Source organism: Amphiprion ocellaris, chromosome 1, assembly GCF_022539595.1.
Source record: "Amphiprion ocellaris isolate individual 3 ecotype Okinawa chromosome 1, ASM2253959v1, whole genome shotgun sequence".
Taxonomy (NCBI): domain Eukaryota; kingdom Metazoa; phylum Chordata; class Actinopteri; family Pomacentridae; genus Amphiprion; species Amphiprion ocellaris.
Window position 1 is genome coordinate 20772509 of NC_072766.1, and position 20596 is coordinate 20793104.

The following is a 20596-nucleotide window of genomic DNA, read 5'->3' on the forward strand; positions in this document are numbered from 1 at the left end:
TCGTCCTGTCACCTTTTGACGTCAAACCACCATTTTGCGGTTGGATAGAAAGGGCTTCTATTGTGACTGTGCTGATTTGCAGCACCTTAAGTGGCGAAGATAATGGCCCGGCACTGGTCCAGCCAAGGTGATGCTGTACACTGTGACCAGTACCAGGTATTATAGGCAGCACATTATCTTAGCACTTCATCTGTGGTGAAAGAAAGCCCATTGCTCCATCTCTCCCTTAATGTAGCACTCCTCTATCCAACTGAGCTGTGTACTGATTGAGGGAGGGGGGGGGCACTGGCCAGTGTTACCTTCACCACACTCTGTCTGGCTGTCAGGGGACCCCTTTGACATGACCCTAAGGACCTTGTGGGAGATAACAAGGCATCATGATAAAACACAGATGCAATTAGTGGCAGGATGACAGTCCACAAAGCAGATGCTGGCACATGCTAGTAGGATAAGTGCACGCTCATAGCACTGGCTAGAGCGCTCTCTGTCCTCTCCATGTCTTTTACCACCCTGTCACTCACTGTCTCTTTTTTCCCTGCTGAGGGTATATTTATTTACTGACTGTAGACTGCCTGTACAGTTTTTGTACCGTGGAGCAGATAGGTAGCAGGTTGTGCTCTGGGAAGCTGCAACAGTCTCTGCTGGGTTATAGAGGCTCTCTCAGACACACACACAAAAAGATCCCAGCGGTACAAAAAGAGGACAGGAAACACAGACTTGGCTCCTTCAGAGCATTCTTCTCAGTGGGCTCACTGATTACATCTGGTCAGTTTGCAAAGTGGCTCTGGTGATTTCATGATTTAGTCAGGGCTTTCAAGTGCACACTTCTGAGCTATTCAAACATCAGAGCAAATTTAGGCTGGACTTATTTCAGTGAGTGGATCTGGGGCATATTCTTGAATGTCTGGAACTGACACGACAGCATTTAGTTTCCTTGAGATGGACTTCTGAATCACTGCCCATGCCAAATCTCCAAATTCAAATGAAGATGAAGCAAAAAGAAACTAGCAATTCAGTGATTATATTAAATTCCCTTTCAATCCATTAGTAGAGAATCATCATTTCAGGAATGTGCTGATTGTGGCTAATAATAGTAATAGCTTGTCTTTATGTAGTAGATCAGTTAACGCCACTGTACAGTGATCATAACTGTGCGCATTTGACATTATATTAAGCACTATTATGCATTCAACTAAACAACATGATAAAATGACATACATAAATGCATACATCGAGACAGACAGAAGTGTGGAAGGAGGAAAATTTTCTAAATTAAAAGTAAAGCCTTTTTAAGCCAACTGATAGCTGAGTGGTTAGGGTGCATATCACATGTATGCAAATACCTTCAAGCATTGAGTCCCTTGTTTGATTCCCAGCTGACGTGGGCCCTTACTGCACGTTATCCTGCTGTCTTCCTTCACATTTCCTGTCTCTCTGCACTGCCCCCCCACCCCAACCCCCTCCAAACAAAGGGTTTTGACCACAAACATGTGAAATCTCTTTATAGACTTAACCAGAGTTTGACCTTTAAATCAAAATGTTTACATTCATTTTCAACTGATCATAAGATATTAATGATCTTTCACTTTTGTTGTTTTTTGTTCTTCTGGAGGTCGGGCAGTTCCTTTGCTTACATTTGCCGGTGCTTCCTGTTAAAGGGTCAGACTTCTTATCTTTTAGAAGCCGTTTTCTGCTGCAGCAGTCATGACATTGTCTTTAGCATTGTCTTTCTCTTGGCTGTGTGTTGAATAACAGTCCCAGACAGAGCTTTAGAGGTGAATGAAAAATCATACCATGCGCTCTTACCTTGATGTCCTACCAGCAAAACTACTTGTAATCTTATTTATGGCTCTCTTTTAGCAGTGTTAGGTAAGGTTGACTCCTTTCAGTTGATTTTACGTCTCCCCTCTCCCCTCTGTAGGCATTTAGTAAATCTCTCTGTTTTCTCTTAGCCTAAGGTTGGGGAGATTTGCCTCTACCTCTAATGAAATCTTCTTAGCCTAGGTTTGATAAAACAGCGTGCCTCACCTAAATATAGCCACCTGCGACTGCACAGCCTCAGTGTCAGTGATGTGCTTGCAGTGTGCCTGCCGGCTGTGCTTAGCAAAGACAGCGCCGTTATGACAGTTCATTGGAGCGGGTGACAACAAAAATAGGATTAACCCTTTTAACCTGATTTTTTTTTTTCTCTTAGACACTTAAATCTTGCTGTGTTTGCCAACTGGCTTGTTTAAAACCAATGGGATGCTCTTTTATGGGCAATACACAGACGCCTTTGTTGTTGTTACAGATGTTGCTCTCCTGTTAAGTGTGACAGGCTTTATCATTGATTGCTTCTCCCTGTGGCTAAGTGTAGCTTATGTAAAATTAAGTGATATTTTCTCACAAGGGCCTTTCATGCTTAATTTCCATTCAATCCCCCTTATTCATTCATTCAAAACTGGCAGTGGACTGAATTAAGCTGTTTCTCTCTCAGTTATCATTTGAGTTTAACTGCAATTTAGAACTGGTTCTGTTAAATTGGTGCCATGACAGCTTTTCACAGCTAAAATGCTGCCACACTGTAGGTTTGCTAAAAGGCCTTTGAGTGGCTTTGTATATAAATATATTCATTATTTTACTGTATTTATTAAAGCACATGTGATACATTTCAAATTAAATTATAGAATACTGCATTAAATTTACGTTTACAAAGAGTACCCATAAATAGCAAAACACATCAATACTGTAAAATATGAAAATCGTCTGACCGGCAGACACTTTCACTCAGTTTTGTGGCTCAGGAACTTTAAAAAAATTTAGAACACACACATAGAACATACAGAAAACAGGTTTAAAAAACAGCAAGTCTTGGGTCAAGCTGAACCCTTTTAATAATAAAAGTGTTTTTTTTTCCCCTTGTTAACATTTTATGTGCGAGAAGACACATCATGGGAAAAATGTGCAGTCAATGCCTTGGCTGAGCATTTTCACCATGAAACTGCAGTGTACTGATAACAGTCTCAAAAACACAGAATAAGATGTCAGACTTTTCATATGTAATAAAACCTATTCCATCAACTTACGAGGTGGGGATTCCTTTATAATTGTTATTCTTCAGAATCCGTTTTTGGTTTAAACATGCATGACTGAGTTACTCCAGTAATACAGTATGTATGTAGTACAGTGCGCAAAGAGACAAGTGATGGATCGGCATGGAAGGATTATTTTCATGGGAATAAACTTAAACTAAATATGTATGAACAGAAATGAGTTTTGAAGAATTTAAATCAAATCCAGTAGACAGGACTTAGTAAAGCATCAGTGGCCATTGAGGTGTAAAGTCACACAAAAGAATGACCGCAATGTCTTTTTTTCAGATTTGCCGCTCAATAATTACATTTGCTCATGGGATCATTTAATTAATAATGGTGACTGGACTTCAAGCAAAAATAAAGTAACTTAACAGTGCTTTCCAACCATTTAAAAATGCATTCAGACAAGAGGTTGGAGGGAGTGATTAGGTTTATAATCATGTAGGTTGGACACTGAATGCCCCAATTCAATTCTTGCCACCTACCAATACTCAAAGTTTGTTTTTCACCATCAGAGTGATGTTACCTCACCGAGAAGTTCTAGTCAATTGAATTTAAGAAAACCTGAACCATATATTGTGGCAGATTATTAAACTGAAATAAGTAGTCTTTGTAACAGTCATATGGGTCATGGGAACCAGTTTTTTTCTGTGCATTACAGAGCCGGTTGGCTTAAAAGCTAAGACAGAGAGACAGACATAAACAAACATAAACAGACACTATACACTGAAGAAAAACCCTGATATTCTGAAATTTGGTTAGCAAAAGTGCTAAAAATTGGAACTGTATGCATGCCCATCGTAGTCCAATTGAAACCAGAGATTTCTGCTGCTAATATTTAACATAACATGAACTAGGATTGTCAGACACATAGTGAGTCAGTACTTCTGAGCAGGACTCCTGATAACAAACCACATCTTCAAAGAGAAAATGGAAGCAAAGATGCTCACATACACGCACGCACAAATGAATTATTCAAAAGGGAAACATTTTTTTATACAAAAACAGATAAATTTCAATCATTTAATCAGCCCAAATCACATTTACGGTTCACATAATGTTCACTGGCGCCCTCATGGAAGTAGTCTCGAATCAGCCACTGCTCTTGTCCTGTTCCCATTCAGTCAGTGTGGCGCAGAATAAAGGTAGGCATTGTTAAATGCTGTCTACCTCTTGTACCTGACGTGACAGATGCTCTGCTGGCATGCTATTCCATCAGTCTCCCAGCGTGGTAGCTAACAGATAGATGCCTCTACAAGGGAAATGTAAACAAGTGCACACACGCATACATGCACGCACAAATATAAACATATATCTCTGCTCATCCCCTGTATGTGCAGACCTACACATGCCTTATTCTCGAGTCCACTGCCTCCTCAATTTAAATATAGGCTACTCTGAAAGGTAAGTGTGTGTCCATCTCGAACCTTTTGTGGTGGCTTTTACAGTCTCTTTCAGGTAGTCTGGCTGGCAGGGTGAGGAGAATGAGAGAGGCTTATCGTGTAGTCAGTTGCACTCTAAGGGTGACAACATGTTTCCGCCGTCCCTGGTCACCCCACCGGAGAGCAAAGTGGGCTGTGGCTCTGTCCCTCCAGACAGCGAAATGTCAGGGCTCCCTTCATCAGTACAGTGAACTCTTAGCATCATAACAACTTAGGTGTGAGCTATCCCGCTGCGTTTCTTTCGCAATGCTTTCGGTGTTTCTCTGCTTCTCTGGGCTTAATTTTTCTAAAAGTTTTGTTTCACCAGACCAGCTTTCCAGCTAGTTCGCTCATTGTCATGCAGACAGCTCTCTATCAAATGTTTCTATCTGTTATATCTTGTTTCCTGAAAAGCACTTTGTGAAATATCTAGTTTAGTCTATGCATTTGCTACCAAGTCCAAGGAAAAACATTAATTCACGTAGAGCAAATGCCATGAAATCAGTCATTTCCATCTGTTGGACAAATGGTATTTAATTGCTGTCATAGCAGAAGCTGGAGCTTTCAGAGCACATTTATATTAGATTCTGCATGTTGCCAGTTTGACATTTTGTGTGTAGTGGAGTGAACAAACTATCTCCGTCATCACAAGGGTTGCCTATGACAAGTATGTATAAAATAAGATAAAACACAATAAGAGTAAAACTAGAAAAATAAGGCTACATGAAAAGATAGATACATTTTTGTTCTAAACGCAGTGTTTCTCTCTCCCACACCTACACTTGGGAATATCACCTTCATATCACCACTGCTAGGTCGCTGCATTTCGCTTTCATTTTATTTGAAGTCAGGTGGTATCCCAACACACAGCTTGAGTCTGTGATTTGGGATGCACACAGAGATATGGGATTGTTTAATGCCTTTGAAATGTCCGCCTAACATCCCGCACTCGCCCAACTGTATTTATAGAACAATGTTCTTCTATGTCAGGGTTCCAGTGCATAATAAAACACAGTAAATGGATCCCTGCTATGTTTAGGTGGCCTGACCTCCATTAGGAGGCAACCACGAGAGTGAAAAGGAGAAATCATGAGCATTTACTCCACACATGCATGCACACAAACACACACACACACACACACACTTACACTTACACACAGACATGTGCATGTGAAACCACACAACGAACAACACAGAGAATGCACAGAGATTCCTTCACTGACCTTTGAAATTCTACAGATTGAGGTCTGTCGTTATCCCAAGATATAGTAGTTGGTCAATCACAGGAATTAGCACAGTCCAACTTTATCTGATTAGTGATACATAGTACACTGGTTCAACTGAAAACAGCAATAACACCATGTAAATGTGCCATGATCTTTTTTATCTTTCTGTTTTTTCTGTTGTTGGTTTGTGAATCATGCATTTCCCTTCAGATTTGGAAAGATGCATTTGCATAATGAGGATACAGCAGCTGTTGTTAATCTTACCAATCCCCACACTTCTATGACAAGTGAGGCTTCCTCAGACAGGTGGCAGCAGTAGCTGTGTTGTGCCAGACTGCTGTCCAGAGGTCTTAAACACCATTCTGTCATTGTATTCCTCCTCCAAAGATGTTGCAGAGCTCTTTTCTGGCACAGGCCTCAAACTTTTTCTTCTCTCTGCCATTAATGCATTATAATGTAGCTGCTAGTCAGACCATTCTCAAGCATTAACACCACACTATGTACAATGGTCTGGTTGCACCTCAGAGGAAAAACAAACTCTGACCTGTTTGTATTTATTTAAACCAATTACAGTTGTCTTTTGTGGTGCTTAAACAGGTTGTATTGAGGATGTTCCCTCAAAATAGTGATGAGGGAGTTGCTTTGGTGAATCATTTGCACGCAGGGGGTTCACTGACAAAAACTAGCAGGGTTGCTTCATTTAACCATCCAAACCTTCAGCAAAACTTGAAATTGTCAGTGTGTAGGTTGCTGCTTGGAGGAGGTTGTTCTTGTTTCCTGTAGTGAAGGAGGTATTGAAAACAGTGACACGTAGATAGTGGTAAGGGAGATGTGTGGCCAATGGCAGCATTATACCTGCAATCTACATCTGGTGAGTGACACTACATAACTGCTGGAAGCGATTTTTCTGCAAGCTTTGATTGTTTTTTGACAAACCATACGTCTTTGTCAGGTCCTTATCTCTATGGTTTGTTTTGTGTTTTCATTTTTCTAATGCTTTTGATCTATGACCATCAGCCTCACTTCTTTAAAGCTGCAATGGGCAAAAATCTGAAAAAGGCCAAGAGAAAAAAAACACTGAATTTGAAAACATCCAGCCCTTCTCCTGCAGCATTTCTCTCCCCCCTCTGTGTTCTAAGCTCCTCCCATTAGATGAACTCATTCTTTAAATGTGCAAAGATAATCTAGCTAAATACTTGGCTTTTACTCAATTCAATTCTACACTACTGAATGAGAATGATCCATTGTGTCCGTTTTTCCCATTGGGCCCCCATATCCAATAATCACCTCAGACTTGGTTGATATTCATTCTTTCTCACTTTATATAAATTAAAGCCGCGTGATTGGCTGAAATCTCCTGTCACAGGCTAGATTTTGTTTGTTGAAACATTCGAATGGAATTTCCCCAATAATGCCATAAAAATACTGTTTGCTCCAGCTTTAATGGTCCAGCGTGTGCAGTTTAAGGGGGATATATTGGCAGAAATGGAACATAATTTATATAAAATGTATCCTGCTTACATTAGCACATACTCACCTGAAAATAGGAATCGTTATATTTTTGTTGCCTTGAAATCAGTTTATTTTTAAGGAGGGAGTAACTTTCTTCTTTCTTCAACTGTCTGTGTAGGTTCTCCTACACACTTTAAAGGTATGGGTGAGGCGAGTGGCACTCGGTTGCAATTTGCAACCCCACCACTAGATGCCAGTAAATCCAACACACCTGGCGCTGTTGCTTAAGCATGCTAGCATTATCATTGTAAGTATCTTCACATGCTGATGTTAGCATTTAACTCAAAGCACCACTGTACCTTACTGCAGCTTCTCAGAGCCACTAGCTTCTCTTAGCACGAGCAGACTCTTAGCATTCTTATGTCATTGGAACCAGTTTACCCATGTGTTTTACCACACATTATCTTCTACTGGATGGTGCCAAGTAATTTAATATTAGTGCTCTTTAACCTTAAAGGACAATTCCAAATGTAAGAGAATCTACTATAAATCAGGTGTTTTACCACTAACAAAGGTACTCTATATAATACGTTAGAAGTACCATGTACACATTGCCTTTTTTGTCAAATTTACAATAGTTGTGTGGTGTTAAACTAAATCAAACAACATCTGCCTGGAACAAAGGAACACTGTGGCACGCTTTAGAAATTGGCTGATATTTGTCATCGTACTTTGTAATTTGTTGTAAAGAAGCTTGTGAAGCATTAAAATGCTGACATTGTTCTTTGACAGTGAAGTTTTTTTGTGTGGCTGACTCATTGTGACTGGTACAAATAGCAAAACAAAGGCAAGGATTTGCAGCTGTTACAGATCCTGTATGATAATACAGCTCAGTTCTGGACCCTGTCAAGTGCTTGGAGTGTTTTTTGTTTGTTTGTTGGTTTGTTTGTTTTTATAAATGCACAGAACACTGAGAATTTGTAATATTAGAAAACATGGCAGCATAAAGAACAAATGTCATTACCTATGTTTGCATTTCTTCCTTTGAAGTTTTTTCTTGTCCTCCTGGGTTCTCAGCCTTAATGTGAGCGAGCACTGTGGTGGCAAGGTCTGTCTAAATATAACTCCACTTGACAACAAGCTGGAACAGTAGATACCCTTTTACTTTGAAGAATTCCAATTACTGTCACTGTTTCCTGGGTGTGTGTGTCTGTCTGTGTGTGCAACATGCATAAAACCAAGATCTGTGTCTGTGCGTAATGTATATTTATGTATGCCCGTGTAAGTGTGACTTCCCCTTGTAAACTGTAATCCAAGCACATTACAACTCCAGTGTTTGCTAGATAGCAGCATGTGTAGTTTCTGGCAGAAACATTTTTGCATTTTTATTCAAAGCGGTGTTAAGTCTGTCCTAACAATTGTGACAGAGACAATGTATTCAGAGGCAACAATAACAGTAAGATCAGTAAGATGGAAACTATGATGCGCCAACATGTCCAGTGATTTGCCTCTACCCTGCGTCAGTAATATAGTTTGGTCATGCACGCAGCCAAAAAAAATCTCATTATTAGCTGTAATGTGGAACATTAGCGATTGCAGTCACATAAATTGCATAGTGTTAGTTTTAAAACTGCTTCAAATTCAATTCAGTTCAATGACGCATGTTTCAAAGGGATTTAAAGAGAAAAGGCTATTTTAGATTCATCTAGTTGTCAATAAAAGAAAAAACAAAGGGATGCATGTTTTTGTGTATCAAACTCTTACATTTTTCTCTTTGGCTGCCTTGGACCAGAGGTCTTTTTGGATCAGGCTGTGTTTATTCTGTAGAGCAGCAATTCAGTGTAAACCGATAAGTTCTTTACTTCAACACACTGAATGCACCATGAAATCAATAAACATCAACTGCCACAAAGAAGTGAAACAGCAGTAATTTCTTGGTGTAGTGTAGCTAGCTTGCAGTAAAACCCTACCCTGATTCTGTATGTAGCCTCAGTTTTTCTTATTTCTTATGACCCTGCAGCTGATATTGGTTTTGCACAGAGACAAATCTTTACAGCCCAGTAAAAGGTGGGTAGGTAAATCACTAAGGATCACTGGAGCAGCACACAATGTGGAACCCCTCATGGTGCAATCTGTGGACTATCCAGAATATATCACAAAAGAGCCAATCTGGATTCAATTACCAAGCCAGAAGAGAGTGCAATTAATGTCCAAACTGTTGGGCTTGGAAGATGGACGAGGTCACAGTACAGTTTGTAATTAACAGTTAACCCTTACTGACCTTTGAGTTGTGATTTACAGTTCAAACACAAAAGCTTTCATGTAAGCCACCTACTGGCATGCTGGGGAGGTTGCATATTATTTATATAGATTGTTGATTAATTATTACACTATAATTACACTGTGTCTCTGTGAGCTGGCGTCCACCACACATGCACACAATGCTTAGCTCAGGTTAAAATAATTGGTCACTTATGAGACTCGAGGAGAAATAACCAATGACTGACCAACAGTTGTGCCCTGTTTTTGTATGAGAGAGCATGTGCAAAAAAATCTCTTTTTTTCAAAAGACGAAACGACTTCATATTTTAAAAAAGAACTTTAACTGAATGTAGTCTAATTTTGAATTATATATGCTTTATCTAACAATTTAAACTGTGTAAGTGCAGAGAATGTTAGTTGTTTAGTAGTTAATTAATCCACTCCTCTATTAAAATTGTGATCTTTTATTTACATACATGATAATAACTAGAGAATAAAAATAAAATTAAACCTATAAAGTTCCATTAGAAGTAAGTTTATGATTTTACATCTACAAAAAAATCATACCAAAATAATACATGAGACACTATTATATCTTACACTCTAGATTTAACTCATTATTGCACTAGAGATGTTAACAAATATATTCTGTTTTCTTTAACTTATGTGGAAGCAGCTAAGTTGTGTCATTTATAGCAAAGCTGTTCTGTCTCCATTTATTTTAATTTGTTGGATTTCTATGATAGACAGGAAGTGTTTACAGTTCATACAAATATTGGTTTTAAACCTTTAGAAAGCTGTCCAGTGTTAACCCTATTTGGAACGAAAAGTGTGTGCATTGTGTATATTATTACATGATGCCATATGCAATGATTGTTTCTAACTGAAAATGTTATACAAAGTTGGAGATCTGGACAATTTACTGTGTTTTAATTAAGTATTCAACTTCTTTCTCTCTAACAAGGTTTTACTGGGATTTGACCATGCTGCTGCTGATGGTTGGCAACCTCATCATCATCCCGGTGGGCATCACATTCTTCAAGGACGAGCACACACCTCCCTGGATTGTGTTCAACGTGGTCTCCGACACCTTCTTCCTCATGGACCTGGTTCTCAACTTCAGGACGGGTATCGTCAAGGAGGACAACACGGAGATCATCCTGGATCCACAGCAGATCAAGATCAAGTACTTGCGGAGCTGGTTTGTTGTGGACTTCATATCCTCCATCCCTGTGGACTACATCTTCCTCATCGTGGAGACACGCATTGACTCAGATTTCTACAAGACGGCGCGCGCCTTGCGGATTGTCCGCTTCACCAAGATCCTCAGCTTGCTGCGACTCCTACGTCTCTCTAGGCTCATTCGCTACATCCACCAGTGGGAGGAGGTAAGAAGCGTCATCTCGGTGTGCTAAATTGTACAGTTGTGCTCAATGCTGTTCAATTTTCTATGTCATATGTATGTTGGGAGTTGTTCTGAGTTGTGCTTTGGAAACTGATTCCCTGGAAGGCTAGAAGTGGGTTCACACAGCGAAAACAACCAAATGAAAATGAGAGAATACCACGAAAATCGCAGTGGTTGACAATCATTCAAGACTACATTTTGATGAAACTAGTCAAACACATAGGGTTTCACTTCCTGAATCCAATTATAATATAGATAGTATTCCCATCCTGGGGATTTACTGCAGGTATGTTTGCCGAGCCCTTTTTCCCCTGGGAAGGAAATATGGATAGATGCTGCTTCTGATTGCAACCACCCTTGAAAGGAGTGAAGAGGCCCTTTTGCCGTACACCAGCCACCAATAAGTTGATGAAGCTGGGATGTTGATTAGCATTTTTCTCTGTGTGCCCATCCAGCTAGCAGTGGGACCTCAAAGCCCAGAGAGACAGTACTGCCGTACAAGCATGATTATAATTGCAGCAATAATTAGAAAAGTTCCCATTGCTCTCACTGGATGGATCTTGTTGTTTAGTCTCAGAGGTAGAATGTGCAAAGTGAAGCATCAGAATCTCAGGATGGAGTCAACAAGACGACTATCCCCTAGAGGATAACATGGGACAGTCAGGGCAGCACAAGTTAATATTTTACAGAGACGAGTGGAGCAAACACTTATGTGGTCCGGCCTAATGAGAGCTGGTCATATATGTTGGCCAGTCACAAAATGAAAGAACACACTGGATAAGAAGAAGTAGTGGACTTCTGTTTGTCATTCCACACATCCTCCCTAAAGACAACAAACCAACTGACAAGTTTGTACTTCTTGGAGGTGGCAGCAGGGCAAGGTTGAGGGTTTAGTTCACGGTTTAGAGTTTCAATTAAGAGTACTTTGACAGAATCCGTAAGCACGGTCATTATACAGATAGCAGCACTGCATCACTGCAATACATGCAAAACAATATTTTCAGTTACAAGTCCGACTATGGACTTTCAGGCTTAGAAGACATTTAGCAGATACAAGAAGTGTATCTTGTGAAAATATTGAAACATAACTGAGCTCCACAGTGTTGATTTTTGTGTGAATTTAAGTCCATGTATCTTCCACCCAATCACTAAATAACTTTTTAAATTCAACATTAATGAAAGAAATGGGGATTAGTCAATTTTGTGAGTGGATTTATTATTTCAGTACACTCACATTTTAAGGCCTAATCGTAGAATAAGGTAAAACATATTGTACTATAACGAAATAGCAAAGTTTTGTTTTGCATTACTAAAAAATATGTTTTCTGAAACTGTAAAGTGTGAAAAAATAGAGCGGCTTCAGACCAATTGACAGAAAAATGTATTTTGCACTATTTACATGGGACAAGTTTTACATTGTTGACCTTTTTTGATTTAGAAGTTTGCCCTCCAAGTCTCTGTTTGATGCAGTACATTCACACAGGATAAGCAAAGGCTCTGTTTTATTCTGACTCTATTCCCAATATATGATATTATTAGACTGCCACATAACAGTTGAGCCTGCTGAAAGACAGTGAAATGCTCCTAACTGCATGTCATTCTTTTAATCATCCTTTTTTTCTCCTTTGATGTGTTTCAAGTGGCTCTTTCTATTAATGGATCTTCATGCTTTGGCAAAACACAGAGGTCCATGGAATTTTCACATTACAAATTATGGACATGGCAGATTTGTTCAGGATTAAGATCACAGACTACCTCCACAATCATTACAAATTACAGGAGGCCCCCAGGTAATACTAGTCCCGTGCGAATAGGACTTTGTTTTTATTTTGCTGTGATTTATTGACAAAGAGCTCCACTGGGCTTCAGTATTACTGAGGATCATCAAACAGTCATTTGTCTTCATCTACAGAGCCACAGTCAACAAACAATAACTTCAGCTTCAGTCAGTGGTTGTCTTTCTCTCTTTGTGACATCACTAATTAAAGATATTTTATCTTATTTATGAAATGCAGCCAGTGCTGTTTATCATGGAAAAGGCTCATGTCACAGGAACCGTTTGTACTTTTTTAAAAAATATTTTGCGTTAATTACAGATTAAACTGACATCTCAACTGCAAAAATACTTACTAACAACACTGTATTGCTCTCCATTAATTAGCCTGTTTGTACAATATTGTCAAAATGCAGCACTACTCTGTTAGCCGGTGAATGTGTTCACCTGAGTGTACGACATCACACGGACAGCTGGAAAGGTTGAATAGCGAGCTGATTGCCAATCAAACCACAGTTTATTCAGAACTGCCCACTGGCATTCAGTGAAGTTGCTGATTTTCCAATATTCAACTGGCACTCTGAGTAGAACAGTGTATATAAGTGTGGTGACATTAATCATGCAGAGCCTCTGTGATGCCATTTCAGAAAGAGGAAAAGTTCAAATAAATCACTGGGGGAGAATCCCTTTGCTGCCCCGTGTCTGCATGAATACCTGCTGCTGTTCTTCAGAACCCAAAATGAAGGCAGGGATTCGTGTAGTTCAGGCCAACCATCATTTGAATAGAGTGGATTCGCTGACAGTAGGCTGTCACATGTTCAGCCTGTGCCAAAACACAACAAAGGAACAAGGGGAAGACAAGGAAATAATGGAAGGGAGAAAAAGAAATGACTAAAGAGAGATAAATACAGAAATAGCAGTAGTGGCTGCTGAACGAGCTTATAGCCACGAGCCATTGTTTGAATTTTATCGAGCAGCACTCCAGACTAGTGCTCTGTTTTAGAGGGACAGAAAAACAGAAAGACGGGAAGAAAACAAGGAATAATGATTCATATTCATGTCATTAAAAAAAAAATAAACTTGCAAGGACATTGCAGGACAACTTTGACTGCAGCATCTGAAAGCCATCGAAACGATACGACAGAGGGGACACTAGACTCATGGAGCCAGCTGCCATTTACATGTTCTATCCCTGTGTGGGCGGTGTCTGTGTGTGTGAGGGTTTGCTGATGAATGCTAGTTAGGCAGACAGAGTGAAAGGCCAGCTTTGCCTCAGTGCCAGAGTACTCCAGATGCAACCTCACAGAAATGTCATCTGTCACTGCAGAATAACTTGTCGCCAAGATGTCACCACCTGACTGACTTTTTGACTTTTCCTATTGACAGCTACACTTCAGACAACATGTATATATCTCATCGCCTTTTAAATATATTGGTAGACTTCCCGCTGACCTTACCTCGGTCTCTTACTTCACCTACATACTCAGCTTTGAGGAGAATCTGATGGAAGGGAAACGGTCCTATTTGTGTTTTATTGTGTTCGTATTTTTCAATGAATATAAAGAAAGTACTAAACAAAAACAAAAGAACACTCATAAAAATGTATTATTTGTCCCTGTTTACACATAATTGAAATAGCATCCTCTTTGACACAGTACACTTCTAGTTTCTGTAAAATCACTGAATGCAATTCAGCATTGCTTGCCACTCCAAATGTGAGACTGCAATGAGACGTGTACTTCAGTGACATGGCAGAAGCTGTAGACCTGTGATGTCCTGATGTCCTCCAAAAGACAATGCTGTTTTGTTTCACTCACATTTCACAAGTGTCTGCAAGCTATAAATAGTCCTGCACGAACTCATTTGGTTTATTATTGTTTGATTTCCATTTCCTCTTCCGTAAGAAGTCACGGAGAGGACACTTCTTCTGGGAAGTGTTGAACACAGCTCACTGAGCTCTACTGCATGGTTTAACGCCTCGTAGAGTGATACTGTTGGGAACAAAGTTTTAAAATTAGAATCTTTTCCCGTACACTGAAGTGTAGCGAAGAAAGCTCTTCAGGAATCCAGGACAAGACAAATGAATATAATAATATCTGATGCACCAAATAGATGGAGATGCAATTTATACCAAAAGGGAGTTTAAATGCATTACAGGTGAAGTGACTAAGGAGTGTTGTCAAAGATATAAGGGATGCACCTTTTGAAGGCACCAAAAATAGATTGATACTTAACCAAATTACTTCTAGACAAATTCCATAAAGAAACCATTCTAAAGGTGACTAAGCTAATCATTTGCTGCTTCACATCCTCACTCGAAAACAAATTGCGCCACTATGACCTGCACTCTCACAGTAATAGGCTGGGTCGACACGTCATAAATCTGTTTCGTAATCCTTTGGGGACAGTTAGCTAACTCATACACATAGTGATGTCCTTGGACATAGAATTAGTATATTATAAATGAAATAACAGCAAGATGAATCAAACTGATGGCTCCATAGAGGAAAAAACAGGATGTTATTATCAGAGGTCACCCTAGCTTTAGTTTGATGAAACTGCATTATTGGTCAACGAATTAGTTCTGATATGTAGGTACATATGCACAGGTAAATAAATAATCATCTAGAACAATGAAAACAATATGAATTTATTATAATACATGTATGCGTGTTAGTTGTGTTTTACTGCGTGTGTGTTTGCGTGCTTTGGCTAGCTTTGTTGACATGGACTATAATTGCATGTCCTTTGGAGAATATACTGCTCTGCTACCCTGAAGCTCAGACATGTTGGCACATAACCACAAACTGTTGAAGTGTCCTTGAGCACGATTCTTGACCCCTAAACTGCTCCACCGGGTCTTCCCAGAAAAGACAGCAAAGGGGATTGTGGCTCGAAGCAGTGCTGCACACTTTTACGAACTGTCATCACACATGCTGGAGCGCAACGAATGATGATGAGTACAAAGGATGAGTAGTTTTCCCCACTTTTACACTTTTTGGGTGGAACTACTAGAAATCAAGTCAAGCCAATTTGTGTCACGGGGCTTTACAATTAGAGATGTCCGATATTGGCTTTTTTGCCAAAAAACAATATGCCGATATTGTCTCACTCTCAATTTCCAATTCCGATATCAACTGATATCAATATCGATATATGTGGACTTTGGAAATAATTCCAAACCACATACACATTGTTAGTCAGGCACAGCAAGCTTGTTACTGCAGCCACACTTGTAGGGCTTAAAGTGAAAAATAATCCTAAACCTGAATTTTTGTCCTTTTGGGTGGGGGTTAGGGTACAATCTAGCTAATTAATAAGAAATGAAGATATCTGCCTTCACAAACTCAGAATGAAGATTATAGTAATACTAAAAAGATCAGTAGGTGGTGGTAGGTACTCCATCTGCAAATATATTGTTTAGCAACCAATCAGTAAAAGACATGGAAAAGCACATTGATTCACCTTTTAACAATATGTGCACCATTTGCACTACTTACTCTGAAATACAGCTATGCAAACAGTTACAGTGCAAAAAATGAATAAATACAAATATAGTTTATAACAGAAAACTATAGTTCAGTTCAAATAATAACAACAAAAACATTAAAGTGCTCATTTCTTAAATGCTGGTGCTATGCCATGTGGATTTATGGAACCAGCATGCTGATTTGACATGGATAGTTTTGACAAAGCATTTTTATCTTCAGTCAGTTTTTTACACAGATTAACGAGTGGCTGAGATCTGGTGAACAAGAAGTCGTGTTCTGCAATGAACGAGCACACGCGTGTTTTTAAATCTCAAACCTGGTCAGTCTGATGTCGGTACCTTAGCAGTGACTGTTGCTCCCGGTAAACGAGTTGTGAGTTTCAGAGCTGACAGCAGCTCTTTGGGTCTGACTCGTGACGTGACAGCACTTTCTGACGTTAGTTGCGTACATGAGCTTTTTGAGCACCAGGCTCCTTCATTTTTTTTTTTGCACCAGCAACCGAATGGCTTGGCGTCTCTGTTTAACTCTTCCAACCTAGGGAAGCGCCTTTTATTTTTATTTACTCTGCCAAGGAACGCGACGGAGTTATGTGACGATCAGCGTAAGTTTGTCTTTACATCTATTTGTCTGTGCACAACATTACTCAAAAAAGGGAAATAACGGATTTGGATGAAATTTTCAGAGAAGGTCAGAAATGACACAAGGACCAAGTGATTAGATTTTGGCAGTGATGCGGCTTATAGTCTGAATCCACAGATTTCTGTATTACTGCGTCATTATAACCACAACAACGGACTCACCCGCAGCTGGATCTCAACTTCATTCTAAGACCCGCCTCCACTCTGCTCTCCATTGGCTAGTGATATTAGTTTGGTTGAGAGCAAAACCTGCATTCCACTCATTCCACTGGTAGACGAAGTCGACTGGCAATATAGTCCTATCTTTTTTTTTTTTTTGAGCCAAACGCCGGCGCAGCACACCGGAAATCCGACACAGTTGTTTACACGCTTCACTACGCTTCACGACGCAGTTTGATGATGTGATCATTTGCGCGCCGGTAAATGCCGGCAAAATCCAGGCATTATTTTATCGGTTTTCATGATAGGCAAAAAAAAAAAAAAACGATCACGATATTGACCGATAATGCATTTTTATGCCAATATCGGGCCGATAATATCGGTGGGCCGATATTATTGGACATCCCTATTTACAATCTGTAAAGCGTGCAACATCTTCTATCCTTAGACCATTGATTTGGAAAAGGAAAAACTACCCCTCTAAAAGACGTTTAATAGAAAAAAAATAGAGTAAACCTGTAGAGGAGCAACGGAGAAGGGAGCCCTCTTACAGGACAGACAAGACATGTAATAGATGGATAAAGCCAGCACGGGAACATTAAAATAATAGACCTAATGGAATTCATTTAAGTGTCTTATGATCATTTTAAGACCATATGAGAGTCTTTCTGAGATTGACACAGACGAAGCTAAGGGGTAAATTTATGTCCTCACTATCGTATCTACAGGGAAATGACACGCTTCTATCCTTTTCAAGGATATTCTTGCTGTGTGAAATAAATATTATGCTTGGTTATTTTTCACTAAGCCCTTTTATACACAAATAACCAGACACAAATAGATGTAACATTGATGATTAATAATCAGAAAACTCAGTTCCACATAGTTGTTTCTGGCTGGGGCTGCACAGTGGCTTGGTGGTTAGCACTTTTGCCTTGCAGCTCAAAGATCTCTGGTTCACATCCTGGCCTTCTCGGGATCTTTCTTCATGGAGCTTGCATGTTCTCCCTGTGCATGCGTGGGTTTCCTCCGGGTACTCCGGTTTCCTCCCTCAGTCCATAAACATGCTGAGGTTAATTACTAACCCTGAATTGTTTTTTTTTTGTTTGTTTGTTTTTTTTATATATATATGTTTTTGTTCAGTTATGGTCTCATGATGTTCTCTAATTTTGATCTGCCAATGGGACTTGAGACGGAAATTAGCCGTATGGCTACAATCTATCGTATTTACATGAAAATGTACATCAATACAAATTGTCCCATTTTAAAAATAAATGAATAAATGAAATGAATGAAATGAAAATTGACCATAGATGTGAATGTGAGTGTGATTGTTTGTCTGTATATGTAGACCTGCGATAGACTGGTGACCTGTCCAGGGTGTCCCCTGCCTTCGGCCTAAGTCAGCTGGGATAGACTCCAGCCCCCCCACACCCCCAACCCCCCAAACCCCTCATCCCCCACTATCCTAGTGAGGATTAAGTGGTGTATAGATAATGGATGGATGGATGGATGTTCCTGGCTGTAACATGTACATTCTTCTGCAATCTGCTCTTCCCACCATGCTCAGAAGTATTGATGAACTAAAGAAACCTTAAAATGCAAACCACAAAACTCTTCTAGGATGTTTCAGAAAGTAAAATGTGGTCTGATGCTGCAATCATCATCAGTCAATAATCATCCCCATCTCCTCACAGACTCCTAATTCAACACCACTAACACCATCCGGATCGTTTTGCGTAACCGAAGCAATGCCTGGTCTCCCGCCAGCTCATGAAATCTTCTTCTTATATGTTATATTTTATCACAGCAGTCATAAATTAGTGCTGATTGCTTCCATTTCCCTCCAAACACTCTTGGTATAAGGGTGTTTTTACAAGTGCCATATTGACAGAACGTTGTTTGCAAACACAGTGGTTTTGGTGGTAGTGGCTACATGCCAGTGATAACACTGTCATGCATAATGGTGTTTAACATGGTCGTGTGCAGATATCCATCACACACACGTGCAGAGCAGACTGCTGTTATGCGTCTCCCCTGTCTCCTCCTTGTCAGCTTCCTCTTGTCACTTTTCATTGGGATATAAATAAGACTGTAACCGGATATTCTCCTCATTGGAGTTGTCTCCTGTTGACGAACCAGTGACTTGGATGAGATTAGTCATCCTGTTAAATCAGATTCAAGGCAGTGCACTAATGACTAAGCTCTGAGGGCTTCCTCTCATTGTGCCTGATGCCTGCAACATAACCGTCTCGACTGGCCGACCCAGTAACCATTGCTTTTAGCGTGGATGGAGATGAGTTTGTGAGATGAGAGCTGAAACCTTTATTGTTGGTTTATTAAACCAAAACAAAAGACTTAGTTGTGGACATTCCAGCAAAACGACGTATGACTTCAGACCGTGTCCTGACCGTGGTGAAGGTTACCAAACTCATCGGATGAAGGATAAATTGTAGTGTTGTATTTTAACACACAAACAACTGTACGTATGCATCCTATATAGGCGTAAATACAAAGGGAAGACCAAGTTGTGACAAAGAAAAGACACACAAGAAAAGAAGAAAATTATTTTAAGAAGATCAGAGCAGAGGTCTTCAGTGAAGTGCAGGGTGCTTAAAAGATCAGTTTTTGATACACTGTGTAGTAAGATGACTTTAGGTATAAAGGGAGCTGTGCCACATCACCTGTGTATATTTATTACAAGGTGGCAGAACGTCTATCTCTATTAATATCGGCACTTTGGATTGCTAAGATTTATGGCCCTGCTCACCGAAGTGGCTTTGTGCTGCAGTTACAGAGAAACAAAGCGATTTTCAGGTGCTGTGATAGAAGTCAGCTGTGTGGCTGCCCCATGGGTCGAGAGAAGGAGCGAAGCGCCTTTCATTTCCACCCACTAAATCTATACAAAAATATTTAAATAAGGTAAATCGACTAATCAGTTCCCCACTCACTGACCCATTACCTTAGCCAAGGACTGGTCTTTCAGAGATAAGAAAAGCAGGAAGAATGGATTTAATGGGCTATTATTGAGTACACAATGAAGCTTGCCAGCAACAGTGACAGGTCCTCAACACTCTGAATGAGCTTTGTGTGATATGAATACCCACGGTGGATTTGCTTAAAAAACTGTTACACCGAAATGTGTAATCCTGCGCAGACCCAGTGGCACATCTTGGTTGGGAGCAGAGTCAGAGTGTTTTTTGTGATCCGAGCCCTCCAGGCCTGTTTAGACAGATGATGGAAGGGTGTTCCCTGTGGTCCACTCCCAGGTCTACTTCTCATTCTCGACATGTGCTTCGTCCACCATGACAGCATGCATGAGCATGACATTTTGGTCGAGGCATTTACAGTGAGAAATCTAACCCCTGCACACAGCCTGCTCCACGAATCTGCCATCATGCTGGATGATTATAAATAACACCAAGGCATGCATGGGTTGATTTGGTTGATAAACTTCATTACTCATCACAGGGAAATCATGTCTCACTCAAACACAGGGAGATGCAGCATATTGCAATTAACACGGTAAATATACCGAAAAAAAACCCATCTAATACTTGTGCACAATTTACAGAGACAAGACAGATTACATTAAACTAGCCAGTATGTTCGTTTGGAATATGCTTTGTACATGTCTATTTATAAAATGTATTAATTTTTTTCAAATAGTTCAAATAATAGTTGTTTTCAAATA

The 20596-nt window shown here is 39.9% G+C and overlaps 1 protein-coding gene across 1 annotated transcript in view; it reads left to right on the forward strand.

The window, feature by feature from the left end:
• Positions 1 to 20596, forward strand: part of hcn4 (hyperpolarization activated cyclic nucleotide-gated potassium channel 4) — an 85440-nt gene that overhangs the window by 10219 nt on the left and 54625 nt on the right. Inside the window, exon 2 of the mRNA XM_035950316.2 lies at positions 10400 to 10823. Coding sequence (XP_035806209.1) covers positions 10400 to 10823 — 424 coding nt within the window. The remainder of the gene's footprint in view (positions 1 to 10399; positions 10824 to 20596) is intronic.